Here is a 15726-nt window from a genome sequence, read left to right on the forward strand (position 1 = left end):
AGATGGTTTTGGACGAGTTCTTTCCCGTTGTGCTTTACACCTGCTTGTATTCTTGGCCGACGGGGAAAAAAAATATATATATAATCACCTTTGACTGAGTAATTACTAATCAATACAAAAGAAGAAGCGTAAGTTGCGTGGCATGTTCTATAAAAGTTGATACCTTCAGGCATGTTGAACAGGATCATTTGTGATTGTGAAGAGAGAAAAAAAGTACAAAAGAAATATAAATTATAGTTATGAACTGGCAGTATTTTTGATTTTTATAAAAATCATTTGTTATCCATGCTTATCCTTTGCGATAGATTTAATTTCTGTTTCTTCTCACTCCAAGAACACACACACACACAGAGTTGAAAAAGAGGCTAATAGAAAGACCGAAAATATCTGACTGACCGCATACCCAATAAAAGATTCTGTATCTGTGGACATTACAGATATTGCGAGACTTCAAAGAATATTGTGTCCCAGATTTTTCTCGTCAGGCCTGAATCAACCCCCTTACCTTCTTGAGATACATGCCTACAAACATCACCTTGTACAGAAAGAGGTCAAACTACTGTGTGAGAAACTAAAATATGAACCCAACTCGGTTGTAGTCTTGACAACGTAGACTTATCTCTGTACAAAGCTGACATGTGAGTGATAACACCGTGTGCATGGTGATTTTATAGGTATGTATCTCGAGAGCGGTATGAGATTGCTTTCCTTCAAAGTTTTGAAAATAGTATCCTGTATAGTATTTCAAGTTTGGGAATAGTATCTTGTATAGTATTTACAGTTTGGGAATAGTACGCTGTACAATATTCAGAGTTTGGGAAATGGTATCTTGTATGGTAATCGGAGTTTGGGAAATAGTATCCTGAACTGAGCGTTACCTAGACATTATATGAAGGTTGCAGCCCACTAGAACTTAAAAACAAATAAATATACCACCTGCAGCATGTAAGACTATACAGTTTACGAAAGGAGACACTGGCAAATGCGAACTGTTGTCGTATCTAGGAAGTCGATCGAATAACGGGCCTCCGGTGTGCAGTCAATCATTCGGTGGTGCGATGTCGAGACGTTAACCTCCAATCCGTTCGATAACCCTGCCTTCCTGTGCCCTCAGTCTTGGACAACCCGAGCTTGGGAACTGGCTCCATTATTGTCCTGGTCAGCTGGATGACTAAAGCTTAGCTCACCCAGTGACTGTTTAAGGAACTGATTGATCTTGGATAGAGTGCTGGATCGAAAGCTGGACAGAGACTTGGACCGAAACATGAGAACGGAGGCAAATTTTTACAGAATAAGGAAAAAAAAACCAAAAACGAGAAAGATCTGGTGATAATATAAATGATAATTTCTAAGAGAGTGATGATGATGATGATGATGATGATGATGATGATGACGACGACGACGACGACAAAGGAAATATGAGCACTCGATAAAACAGTTACAAAGCAAGTCATCCAATAATGTTCCTTTGTCAGGAGTTTTATGTCCGTCTTGTTCCCGTCGATGACCTCGTGTCAGTGACACGGAATTCCTACGCAAGGACAATACCCGGAAATAAAAGTGCATCTATCGGAGCAAGATAAGCGGATGGAGAGGGAAGTAATGTCTGTAGCTTTCAAATTGCTTTCTTCCTTGCGGGAGAAAGTTAACACTCGTCGTGGTTGTTAACAGCTTCCCTGTTTCCTACTCTGCCGACCGAGTGAACTTCTAAACGCACTTTCTTCTTCACTCTTTGACACTAAATCACTCCAAGAGGGCAGTTTTAATCGCACCGGCAGGTTCCCTGGGGAGCCTCAAGTGCCTCGGTCGATTTGCGCGCGCATCTCTCTGACGTCATACGGCCGTAAAACAAGCAGTTTTTCTCGTCCATCCCTCTCTCTATCTCTCACATTAAATGCGCAGGATGGACGGAGAGGAAACACAAGGGCACACGCACTCATGGATGTTGAAGATGATGAAGACGATGATCGATAATGACGACTTGAAAAGCTTAGGAGCAGAGGAGGGGAAACATTCGAGATCAGTCTTTTTTAAATTTTCAATAAAAACAATTTAAGTATAGTTTTATTTAGGGACTTTATGCAACTGCTATGTGCGAGGGTTAGAGGAACAACTTGATAAGACCTCGAAATCTTTGCTGCATCTTCTTTCATCTGTCAGATGTGTTCTCTGACGTCAGCAGGCTGCTTCAAGACAGTCACGTGGTGCATTTTATTGTCTTCCAGATGCCATTGCACGTTACTGTACGAGATAAGCTACATCTAAGTATTTATCTCTCCTTTAGCTGCTTAGCGTATCTTTGAGAAGTTTGTTTGGCTTGGAGCAATTTTAAAGATTATTATCTCCAAGACAATCCGGAGAAAATGCGAACTGCGAAAACGTGTTCAAAACAATTCTCAAATAAAATGTTGGTAGCAGAGCACTTTAATCTTGAATTATGCTCTAAAGGGCAGCAGGCATTCGGGTGGCAACTGCTACAAGCCTTGCATGAAAGTTTGGCTGGATGACAGAACCGAAGAATATAAGACCCCGTTGTGTACAACAGCAACTAAATTTTCCTTTGTCTGGAATGTTAGTTTTTTTTCCTCCCGAATTTGGACAACATACTCACGCGTGCGCGCACGCACGTACGCACACAACTGCGCTATTGTCAATCCATCCGACCATTAGGGACTTCATCGAAAAGAGCAGCTTTATCTGATTTTAAGGCTGTGACAAACACTTTGTCTTGAAAGAATCGTTGAAGTGTGATAAATGCTAATTTAATGGAAGAAAATGTGTAGGTCTGAATCAACCCCATTACTTTGGGGCATACACCGACTTCCCCCAACCCCTTCCCTCCCGAAATAGGGAAATATATGGAAACGTAAAAAGCGTGGGACCATTGTTTTGAGGACACTCTCTCACTTTCCCTGTGTGATTTAAAAAAAATAGTGCATACCATTACTCTTTCCATACTGGTACATGGGGAAACACATCGCAATTCTTAATGGAATGAGAAAGGGTCAAAGTTGTTCCATGCGGGACTGATCACATGACTGAACGAGCTGGGGACATGAGGGGGAGATATCTCAACCTGTCTTATAGGAAAGCTGAGGCTAGAAAATGTGCAGAAATAAGTGGGAAAATCTGTTGCACGGATCATCCGTGCGTGATATGCGTCAGCAGGGGCGACTAATAATGCGTTCATCAACTCCAAATAAATATTGCTGTATGTCTGGTCGATGAAAGTCCCTGAGATGGGATTAGGTGGGAGGAGAGGTGAATGACCTCTCTTTTTAATGTCACGAGTGGAGGTCAGTTCTTCAAGTCATCGAGTCACTCGTAAATATTTGGGTGATACGAGTATCAGGTCAGTAGGCTACATAAGTGTTACCCACATCCACTCATTCATTCAGTGACAGAACTGAACATATTTAAATTAGATCAATGTGCTCATCCATAAGAGAAAAAATGCTTTCTTTCTCTGCCTTAACATTCTCATTACAAAATAAAAATGATTTGCGTCTTTTTTGCTGAAGAGTCATCTTTTTACCAGACCTTTGGCTGTATCCACCACACCCAACACCCACCAACACAACATTACTGGCTGCGAGAAGTCTAATCAACTCGTTTGTGATGATTTAGAGATGTAGAAAAAGAACTTGATAGTGAGAAGAATTTATAAAGTACACGGAGTTCATTGTGTCCCTTCCCTGACCCCTGTTTCCACCCCATAGACAGAAATCTAAGAAGGGAAAAAAGTAATTCCCTGCTTGATTATGTTTTCACGACGGGCGAGAACACCTGCTGTCTGACCCCAGCACAACCTGCAATACGCAGATTGCTGGCCTTGAGAGACTAAACAACACCAGCAGCAACAGCAGCAACATCATCAACAAGGCAAATCGTATTAACTGAGCAGTGCAGTGGAGTATAAAAGGCATCAGTAAGTAGCTGAAGAACACTTGTAAGGATAAGAGGACGGGAAGAGAAAGTGAAGGAAGAAAATGAAGCCCTGGTCACAAAATCTCCATTGCAAACTAAATATTTTTTCTAGTCGTTTGGGCTCTTGACATAGTGTGGCTGTTGGCCATGGAGTCACGTGTACTCCTGGAATACTACTGTTGTAGGCTTCGTGGTGGTGCACGACGACGTGTACTACTGTTGTGGAGTTCTGTCTGGATCGGTCTCCGGTTAGGTGTTGATGAAGATGGGAGGTTGTAGGTAACATGATAATACGTGTATTAAAACAAAACTTAACCTGCTGATGTTCATTGTTTTGGTTTGAATCGAATCTGCAAAGTCTACAAAAATGGAGAAAGTGTCTCTGGTCTGGGCCCAATGCATGATACTATTTCCTGAAATTTAAATGAAGAATCATCATAGTGACAAATGTGGATGAAGGTTTGGCAACATTTTTATATAAAATTTTATTTTTAAAAAGTTGCCAAACCTGATCATACATTCGTCCAGATTTGTTACTTTAAGAAGTTCCATCACGACCGTTCCTTGACGCACTTTTGAGGATTCCCCTCTTGTATTCTTTATAGAAGGAGGGTACTGTACATTTGTTCGTTCATTAAATGATTAATTAATCGCAGGTAAGCGGTCACATATATCTTGTGTATAGAGCTAGTGGTCACATATACCTTGTGGGTGGGACTGCATTTAGTGTAGGGATAAGGCGCTATACAAGCGACCTTTATTATTATTATAAGCAGACGCTAATGGCGTATTGTCGTATGTCGATCTTGACGTCGTAAACTATTGTCGTAACTCGTGTGCGACGTAGGCGAGTCTTATAAGAGGTTAGCTTTTTCATGGTTTTCGTGTTTGTTTACAAATTTTTATGACTATCATGTAAACGTTTGCGGAACAATCACATTCAACAATGTAGGTCTGGTTCAGAGAATCTGAAGTAAGGACCCCAGCTTCTTAACGTCTCTCACTCCACGTTTCACAAAAGGCAAAAGAACAAGTTTCAATGTATTCATAGACACATTTTTATTACAAAAATATTGTCTTAAGTGGCGTTAAAAAATTCTTTCGTGGACATTACAAACACAAATGTACATCTCTCTCTGTAAAACTCATCGTCATTCAGCGCAACATCCACACAACCTGTCAAGTCGGTGAAACTCGCTTCTCATCACGGATGAGCATACTCATGAGTAACAACCATGTGACCAAATCATTTCCGATAGCCGAGTATGAAGATTATGAGTATATCTCTGCACCTCTCACACTGCATCTTTCTGCTTTTGAAATCAGTGGAGGGTAATTAACTCAGCTGTACAATTTTTAATCATAAAGAATAATTCATAACAATTACCAACAAAATAAGCTTGTCAGAAAATGGACGACTGAAAGAAAACATTTAGAATGTTATCCGCGTTTTGATTGTAAATAAATGAAGTCATACAGGCTTTCATGAAACGCATAAGGCAAGAGAAATTTTTTCTTAAAAGAAAAGTCACTGCAGAACTCATCAGCAAATCAAATCCCGGGTTGGCAAATATTTACAAAACAAAAAGGGCAAGGACAGATGAAGCTGACATAAAAACATCCCTCCCTAGAATGTAGTCTTGTCTCATGACACAAAGTAGTGGAAGTTCAGTGTTTGTTTTGGCACCTTAGAGAGTTGGATGATACAAAACTGTAGTCTCGCTCGTATGAGGCTTTTCTGCTGGGAAGACTTTGGATGAACTAGGGCTGGAAGATTGTCTTGGATATAGCCAAAGGTCTGGAAACATAAATCACAACGAACATAAGTAAAAATAATGTTCTTATATGTGTATAAATGGTTTGAATTTGTAAACTACTTTGGGCGGCACGAATGTATTAAAAATTCTTTATTCTTTCACTCTCTCAGACTCTCAGACTTTTTTTTACTTGAAAACAGTTTTGACTATGATTGATGGATTAAGAGACCTTAAAACTCTCACAGGAAGAGAACAGTTGACGGAGAGAGAGAGAGGTCATTAACCACACACACAGATTAGTGAAAATGATTAGAGGTAAATTACACAATTTTACCAAACACACGCACGCATGCATGCACACACACACGAACTAGATGGAGACAATGACTTACCGGATATAAAGCTCGAGGCAACAAATGGAGGAACAGCAAATGCCGCCATGGGATCGGCCTCATTGAGATCACATGTTGGCCAGGATGCAGGCAAAATAGCAGTAGTTTGTTTTTCTCTTTCGATAAGAATGGCGTAGTTTCCATGGGAATGATGAAGCAAATGGCAGAAGTCTTGTCTCAGCAGCAGTAGCAGCACGGATGTCATCACATTTGCAGAAGCTTGAGTGAGCTCTTTAGTGATGAAGTCCAGATGGTCATCTCCATGTCACTGAACTTGCTGTGATGTTTGTAGCATAGCTTGAATGTTGAAATGTGTAGTTTTGGGAATGTACAGGATGAGAAGCAAGAGCATGGTGGTTCCTGAACAGCAGAACCATCAGCAGCCATCTGGCCATCCGGCCTTCTTCTAGTCTTGTGGTTTAATTTAAACTGCAGCATCACCAAGGCAGTCACACGAATCTCGAGTTTTGTGTCACGAAAGACAAGACAAAGTTCAGTTCTCTATCAGTCAGCAGTGGAGCGATGATGTGGAGCGATTGTCGCGTAGGCGTGGATTCACATGTCGCGTTGTCCTGCAGGAGGATTCAGCTGACAATTGAAGGATGACTTCCAGTTTAAAAGCAGAAATCATTCTTTTATTTCTGGAAACCTCGCTTCATAGCTAGCTCTCCACGGTTAACATTTCGTGGTAACGATTGTCCGAGCAATGGTGGTGGTGGTAACAGGATGGAAGGGGCAAAACGGATAGCTCACATGGTCTGACATCATCCCAGGGAGCAGGAGAGGAAGGGAGGGAGGGTAGGAGGTTGCGTGAGATCATCTGAGTCACGCCGCCTGTCAGTCAGCACCCTTAGTCAGCAGCCCTCCCTTTTTTCTTTGCTTGGATTGAGAACGGAACTGCTCAGTTCCATCTCTTTTTTTTAATTAAATCTTTTTTTCCCCCTTCTGTGTGTTGCAGCTAGCGCGGTGGCTCAGTGGATCAGCAGGTTGTCGCAGGACTTGGCCTTCTTCTTTGTCTGGTTGAACAGTTTGGTGAGAAAGGACATGGCGCGGCGCGGCGACTGCGAGCGACCTTTGCTCGAGGGCACTTCCGGTGCCAGAAGCGTGTCTGAGGACGGTGGCGCCAGCTTCAGGCGTATCTGGCTGAGGATCCCCACCAGCAGCTCATCCACTCGGTGGTTGAGGGCAGCAGACGTCTCCTCGTACTTACAGTCGTACTTCATGGCGATGAGTCGCGCGTCTGCAACACGTGACAACGTAAAGCGCACCGTGAGCGAAAAATTCCATCACGTAGTATACAAAGTTTGATGTGGAAGCACGTAAGAGAGAAAGAAGGAGTGAAGAAATAAAGAAAGTAAAACTATTTTGTTCATAGTTCTATCCAGAGTGATCGCACCGTGACACCAGAAAGAACAAATAAATGAATGGTAAAAGAATGAAAGGACAAAAACATCTATTTAGAGAAAATCTGTTCAGGAAAATTTTGAGAACGCAAATGTAAATATATATATATTTTAAAAGTCATCGTAGGGCATCTAGACGTTCCTTGTAGCTACTTCTCGCTGATGCCATAAACAAGACCCCTCAGTGTCTATATGGTTATAATATCCACCTAATATATCTCCAGTACTCGAACCCTAACCCACACACCTTGTTCTGCTATCACCTGGCCTAGTGAACTGTTGTGTGGCTGAGCGGAGGTATCAAGGGGAGGGTTAGTGCAGGAGGAGGGGAAGAGGCTGTGAGAGAGCTGGAGTCACATCAGCACCTGACATTATTAGCGCCTGGTTCGTCCGATTTACCCGTTTAACGAAGAACGCGCGAACCTGGGCGCGAAATTGCCTCCTCCTCCCCGACCCAAAGAAAACAGCTTTTGCATCGATGTTCTCGCGACGACGCCAGCACTGTCTGACGTGGGCTGGCTGGGAGTGTTTTTGTTTGCCAACACTGCTGGCGTAGTCTTTTCGCTGCTACAGCACCCCAAAACACCCCACACAACATTAACTTCCCACCCTCAACACACACACACGGGAAAAATAAAAATAAAAAAAAACCATCCAGACGAACGAAAACAGAAAACAGGATTGAGGTGGGAAAGGGGAGGAAGAAGGTAACGGCGAAGGTAAAAGGTCACGGCTCGTTGTCGTCATAGCCCTGCACTTCTAACTACTCTGTGGCCAGAACTGCTCATCATGTCCTCTGGATGTTGATGTCGCACCTCTACCCCGCCAACACACCCCACACCCAGTCGCCCTTTCCTAAGAGGCCAGCGGAGTCTTGCTGCAGGATAGCCGAAACCTTGCATCCAACGATGTCGCCATCAGATCCAGATGGAGGCAATAGCCTTGACTTGTTTACTTCACTAAGCCAGTCTCCATCACCTTCTTTCTGTCCCCCTTCCCCAACCCTGACCACTCACGACATCTCATATCCCTCTACCAATTTGTAACCTGTATTGCAGAGAAATGTTCTTCATAGAATTCTCCCTTCTCCACCACTGGTCCCATCCCGAAACCCCACACACAACTTTTGAAAAAAAAACCCATTCCTTTCTGCCTTAGTCTGGCTCAACATTATCGGTTTAAACGGATAAGGAACGAGGAGGGGAAAAGATTGATGAAAGATGGAGAAACAGATGACAGAGGACGTGAGATAAGGAAGGAAAGAAGCTCAGGAACTACTGGTATTTTGAGGGTGGAAGAGGAGGGAGAATGGAGGATGTGTCACTGGAAAACATTCCCATTCGTTAGGTGCACCAGACAGCCACCGATAGTTTTTCTGCCATAACTTGCAGTTCCGCCAAAATTCAGACTGGTGTCCACGAAGACCCAGGGTATTTACTGTCCTGCAGTAATTGTTTTCTGCGCCGTTCCATCTTTCCCTACCCTCCCCTCCCTCCTCCACTGTCCAGAGCGGGTCCTCACGCTCGAAGCTTGAGCTGGAGTAGTAAATAGAAGCATCATCCATAACCGTCAATTGCCGACGCCGATAACTCCAGATAATTTTCTCTTTTCCCCCTTCCCAAGAGGAGGAAGCAACAGGTGATGATGCTAAGAGCTCCCATTACAATGTGTAGGTGACAATTTCCTATCGCTGATTACTACAAGGAAGGACCGTGGGCGGTGACAAGTAAAAGAAGGATCCTTTTCCTTCGGAGGCGAGTATTGACTGCACAGCAATGTCACATTCGCCCACCCCCATGCTTTTCTTGTCTGCAGATCACGTTTGCGGAAGAAGTAAAGAATGGGAGGAAGGGTGGAGAGTGGGGAGAAATGTTTGCCGCGACACGAAAAGAAGAAAGGAGTTAAAAGGGAGACAGAGATGAGAGATTAAAATATCTCCGAGACCAAAATTAAGTTTTAAAAGCTCAAAATGAAATATATACATATATTATTTTCTAAGGGGGGAGTTAGGGAGGTACCTGTAACAAATTACTGCTCACCTCGGCTGCTGACCCTCCGCTGGCGGGCAAGGTCCACTTTGTTGCCCACTAGCACGATGGCGCGGTCCGAACACAGGTCCACACGAAGATGTCTGACGATGCTGATGGCTGTGGTGTAGGAAGCCACGTCAGCCAGCGAGAAGACGACAGCAAAGGCATCAGCTCTCACATTGTCCAGCTCGTTCTCCTGAAAACGGTCAACAAGAGTGCTACAGTGACGGAACGACCCGGATGGAAAGAGGGAATAGGGGAGGGAAGAAGTCCGTTTGGGGAAGAAAAATGTCTGTTACCGTGGAAGAAAGTATGGAGGAGGAGAAGGAAAGAAAGAGATGTAGGAAAGAAAGTTAATTAACCTTTCTCTATCCATAATCGAAGATTCATACGAGATCCCTAAACAATTAAATTATAGTCTCGAACTTTATCATACTACTGTGGAATCTGAGATCGTGCTTCCAGAAAGTGATCAATAGCCTCAAGCTGTTTCTTTTTTTGTTTTGTTCTAAAACCATCAGAAAAACAAATGACCAGGTAAATAACAACTTACATTTGGTTCATCGACAAACTCGATCATAGACTCCTCGCCGTCCAGCAAAACAGACACCGTCGTTTCCGGATCTTCGGCATCAGCTGAAAACACGCAACAACAAACATGTTTGTCAGAATTTCTAATACAAACACACACGCTATAGATGCCCTCCCCCTCCACAAACAAAGAACCACAGGAGGACTGCTAATAAATCATTAACCAGGTGCTAGTTACACAGACGCGCTAACTGAATGCTAACATCCTAAACCACGCTAACTTTTAAGCTGACAACTAGCCTCCACTCGCAGAAAGCTAGGGAGCCATGCCCCGGTATGGGGATGGATAAAAGAGATGGGAAGACAGACAGAAAAATGACAATGTTTCCAGAATACATCATCGCACTGTCATCGTGACCTTGGATTTTTTTTTTATTTGTTCGCGTGCGGCGGTGCACTTTTTTCTTCATGCGTCTCGCGTTCCATCGATCACACTACTGTTTACGCGACGTGGTTATCGGTCTTCAAGGACCGATAACCCAAACACATTTCTGCCCTCGTCCGTGCTCAGCTCTGCAGGACGCCTGCGCTAGTTCCCTCCCCCTCCTCTCGAGTTGTCTTCTCTTTATTGCGCAACAGTGTTGGACAAGTCTTGATTTCCTTCTTTGTTTCTAACGGGCACGTTCGCTGGTGCCTGTCAGACTCGCGAGTGTGGGCGGAGGACGATCTGAAGAACACTTCTCTGCCCAGAAGGGAGCTAACATGCAAGAAGTTTATCTCTCATCAAGCCAGTCGGAATGTCTGAGATCCAGAAAGCGGATCTGCTCGTATTTTTTTTCTGATTTTGTAATAGAATTTATGGCTGACACTAATGAAATAAATTTATGCCTAATTCTCCCCCTTCTGTTTGTGTGTACGCACGCCTGTCCGCTTTAGTCAGAAATTAGATTTCCAGTAACAAAATTTTTGAAACAAAAGAAACAGAAGAAGAACACGTTGGTAGTAGAGGACAAAGAAAGTTCGATATTCAAAACGAATAACCTCAAAGACGAGAGTCATCTCTGGTTGCTAGAAGGAGTGGCTTCCTCCATACCCTCACCCTTACTCACGCCCCTCTCTTGCTCTTCATTAAGAATGTGTAATCCACCTATCAATATTAAGATGTCGCAATACAAATATCTCTATTAAGGGGCTAGAATTATAGCAAACCAGACCTTATTTATCTAACGGCGCCATTTTCCCAAAGAACAAAGTCAGGGGGAGTTAATGTACAGCCAACATGCATGTTACGTCAGTTTGATGGATTATGTTTCTTGTCAGCTATTTGCGCGAGGAAAAAGTCAATGACACACATTGTGAGGAAAATTATCATGATTTGTATCGGCTTGACATATTGCTGCACTCTCACGGAGACCGTCTCCATTCAGTCTGGTGTGTCCTTTGTGCGGGATTATTTGTACTCACTACTTTCTCTCTCTTTCTTTGTTTTCTCTTCTTGTTCCTTTGTTGCAGCATTATTTAGACACTAAACAAAAGCTTTTTCTGCTCTATGCTGACAAAATGTCTAGCTTGCTGAGATTTTCTTAGCCTGATTTATCGTCCACAATCCACAATATTAATTGCACGACCATTAATTATGTTGCTTAGCATTTGTCATGCATTGAAGCAAGCTTGCTTTTCGTCAGGTAGAACCTGCTCACTGCATTTTCTTTTTTGAATTTTTTTTGTTTTTATTCTATTTCTATTATCTCACATTTCTATCTTTTAATCTGTTACCCCACGTTTCTTTGCAAGAACAAGATCGTGGATATCGAGTGAGGTGGTTTAATCAGCAAACGAGAGAGAGAGAAAAAAAAAAACCATATTCAATTTCTGAAAGCATCTCTATTCAGATTAATATGTCGAAAATTTGTATTACACGCCAACGCCAAGCCTAGTTCAAAACACGGAAGAACAAAAAACAAACTGCCGACGCACTATAATTGCGTATCCACCCCATACTCCACCCTCCTGGTTACAATCACCCCCACTGGGTGATGGACACACACAACCGACAGGCGGCGCCTGTAGCATCTTTAAGTCTTCGTGCCCTTGTGCCATAAATCGTTTCTGGGGAACTGCTTGCCTTAGAAACGGAAACCCTCCGCCGTCGCTTGGCTCCGGCGACGAAAAACAGCAAAAAACATCTTGATTTCTTGCCATTGCTCGACTCAAAAGATTTTGATCCACGGCCCTCACCTTGACCGGGTATTCCTATTATTAGTCTGAGTCCGATTTCTTTTTTAAAAAAAAACGAAATCACGTGTTTGCGAAGAAGCGACATCACGTTCGTAGATCACGTGTCCTCTCTACACCTGTGGCGGCTTCTAGCGTCTAAAGAAGGCTTTTATCAACGGAAGTATTTTTCTTAGCTCCCTCCTTCCACTCCCACCCCCATTCCGAGTTAATGCCAGACGTCTGCATTCGTCTGGAAACATTGTACGCAGTATTTTACAATTTTCCCAGCCACCTAGAATGTTCGAACCTGGAAGAAAGATTTGGGTTTGCTATTGCCCTCCGCTACCACCCCTCCTTTCTGGCACACACGCGATACTGAAGGAAGGGGAGGGAAGAATCAATAAATTGCGTGCAAGAGGAGGCAAAAATGCGTTGTTGAAACGATGCGTCAACTGGTTCGAGAACATTTTCATATGTCTGTAAATCTACCTTTTTTTCAGCTCATCCACTTTTATTGCTTTTTTTTATCGCTCTCCAGAGGGCAGGAACATCGCGATAAGAGGAGCACAAATATGCGATCCACCGTACTCAACCGATAAACAGGTTTCTGAGCCTCACAGAGTTACATCAAGTGGTCCAGTCTTTCTGGTTTTATGTAAGTCTACATCTATGACTGCCTTTACTGAAGGCGATGAGTTACATGATGCCCATCTGTTTGTTTGATGGTCTGGGGGCAAAAAAAAAAAAAAAAAATGGGGACAAATCGCCGTAAAAAGGTTTGGAACAAAAGGGATGAGGAGTCTGTATTAGTCCTGCACTTCCAGACCTTTTTTTTTTGCCCACAGGCATATGACAGCCGGGTGAATCATGTCATTAGCGACTGTTCGGAAGAAATATGGCGACATTATCGCTTTTGATTGGGGCTGCTATTCTTATTTCTCGGCTTGTTATTTTATGGCTCAGTCGGAGGGAAAGTGTTGCCACTGTTGGTAAAGCCACCACGCGGCCAATCAATAGGTTTGCCTCCACTCGTCTTTGTTCTCAGTCGCATAGAACCCCATCATTTCAGGGTCTCTTCATCCTGTTCATGAAATAAATTTTTTTTTTTTTAATCGGGAGATATACTCCCTATGATAGTCTGGAAGATTCTTTGAGGCCATCCCCCCATCTCATAGCTACTACATTGCTACCAGCAGGAGACAACGAGGATATTTTTAGCAACACAGATGATGTGCAGTTATGGAGGCTGGTCAAAACGAGATCGATTGGAGTTCTGGAGTGAGCATGCAACGAGATGAAGGCCGCAGACATCTCTCTGCATGGACTGAGAAAGAGAGACAGAGACAGGGATTCTTGGGGTCAAAATTTCTTGATGCGTGAAGAACTACTCACGGGTAGCGATGTCGAAGGTGCCTTTGTACTCCGAGGTCATGAACTGTCTGATGAGCGCCGACTTGCCCACACCGGCTGCACCCAGCAAAGCCACCCTGAAGTACGAGGGGGCACAGCACGACCCAGTTCCACTGACCCCGCCGCTCTCCTCCGAGGCAACGCTCAGTGTTCGAAGCCGCTGCTCGCTCTGCTCCGTGGCAGCTGACCCCGAGGACATGAGCGAGTGCGTGGACCTCCGCTTGAAGGAGTCGCCGTGGTTGACCAGACCCTTGGAGGTCAGCTTGAACGACCTGCAAAGCACCGCATGAACCAATGCTCCGATAAAAATAACGAAAAAATTATGCAGAAATAATCAGTTGAGTGATTCAGTCAGTCGTTCGCTCAAACGGCTAATTACTTGGCGCCAACGTTCGATCAATAAGGATAAAGACAAGAACGAAGTCACGATCTACCGTTAATTTGTTTTGTTCAACACGAGAGGTTCGTGACCTCGGGTGGTGGGAGAACAAAAGAAACATAAATTTTGCACACACACACAACTCTCTCTCACACTTCATGGACACTATTTTCTCTCTTTGTCTTTATTTTCATGTCTCTGTCTCTGTCACTTCCTATTTTATGCTCAAACAAACATGCTTACCCTGCTTCATGTTCCAAAAATAATTCAGGATAAGAAAGACTAACAGTTTTGGTTCTCTTTACTTCATCGAAAGGTCGTCATGAAAGATAATACCAGTTATGTTTCCTAGAGCAATATTATTATTAGAAAGAAGTGCTACCTACTTAATAAATAAAATATAGAAATATACTAAATATAATAAATAAATAAAAAATAAGTAACATAAAAAAAAATAAAAGAAAGAAGGAATGCACAAATGCATCAAGGGAAGGATGGAGGTAAAAAGAAAAACATATAAAGCATCTCTTGCAAAGAAAGGAGAGTTGAGCAGTAAATAAAATTACATACCTGACACGACAGAGTTTCTCGGGGTCTCTCTCACGGTCTCTGGCTGAACTGTCGGAAGCGTGTCTCTGACGAGTGCGACTCGGACAGGTGGGCAGAGAGTTGGTTACGTGGCCGCGAGTCCCAGAGGTCGAGGTCCTGAGGTCGTCTGTATGTCTTGAAGGAGCAGGAACGAGAGTGTGGGGCTGAGTACACTTCCCGGACTGGGGACACGTTCAAATATCTTTCGGCTTGAGGCATTGTGTCACGATGTAGGAGATGCTAAATTATCGTAGAGATACAAATCCAAGACTCCAAAAAAATCCTTGGAAGAGGAGTTAATTTTAAAAAAAAGTCTTTTCAGTTCAGTTGTACGAAGGATGAGTTTGGCCAACAGTTGTAGAGAAACAGCATACGTCCTAAGCACAGCAGACTATCTTGCAGGATAACAGAAAAAAAGTTCCCTGTTGTGGAAGCTTGCGTCACGAGGATAAATCAAGTGTGAGTGTTGCAGGCGGCAGGCACCACGCTCGCAGGTCTGTGCGATTTCTGACTTCTCTCGCCGCCAAACGCGCTCTTTATTAGCAGACAGATCACGTGGTTTTTACGTCGCCCGAGTACGTCAGCTGGCAGGGAAAGCGCTCGGTCGATAGTTTCTCACAGTCCCGCTCGTGACTCACGCCACGGTCTAGGGCAGCGGTTCTCAACCTGTGGGGCGCGACCCCTTGGGGGGTCGCGACGTGCCTACAAGGGGGTCGCGAAGGTGGTCCTTTTTTAAAAGTTTCTTATACCGGTATTAGTGAAATTAGCTTAGATTGTGTAACGAGTGGTGAGGGCGATCAAACTCCAAATCGCTTCTCCTATTCAAGTACACTGTCTCGGCATGCAGTGACTTCTCACTTCCAAAACTCAAAACACAATCCCCCTCTCAACAATTAAGCCTCCAATCTCCCTCCTCTCGCCTTTTGCCCTCTCTCTCCCCCAATCTCTCATCGCTGACTCCCTCTCCTCTCCAGTCACACTCTCTCTCTTTTAAAAAAAACATCTAAAAGGAACGCACTCAGGAACGATCATTCACACCCTTTCCCTCGCACGTGCTCAGTCCTAGTACTCTAGGTCCCTGACAGAAGGCCA

At 43.7% G+C, this 15726-nt stretch overlaps 1 protein-coding gene across 1 annotated transcript; it reads right to left on the reverse strand.

Annotated features, from left to right (window-relative positions):
• Window positions 1–4972: 4972 nt before the first annotated feature.
• Window positions 4973–15246, reverse strand: LOC112553244 (GTP-binding protein REM 1-like). The gene is made up of 6 exons (XM_025220340.1): window positions 14617–15246; window positions 13650–13939; window positions 10063–10145; window positions 9519–9705; window positions 6077–7316; window positions 4973–5725 (listed from the first exon to the last, which is right to left on the reverse strand). The coding sequence occupies exons 2-5, from the start codon at window positions 13864–13866 to the stop codon at window positions 7048–7050; spliced, it is 756 nt and encodes a 251-aa protein (XP_025076125.1). The 5' UTR covers window positions 13867–13939; window positions 14617–15246; the 3' UTR covers window positions 4973–5725; window positions 6077–7047.
• Between the last annotated feature and the right edge of the window lie 480 nt (window positions 15247–15726).

This window comes from Pomacea canaliculata, linkage group LG12 (genome assembly GCF_003073045.1).
Source record: "Pomacea canaliculata isolate SZHN2017 linkage group LG12, ASM307304v1, whole genome shotgun sequence".
Taxonomy (NCBI): Eukaryota; Metazoa; Mollusca; class Gastropoda; order Architaenioglossa; family Ampullariidae; genus Pomacea; species Pomacea canaliculata.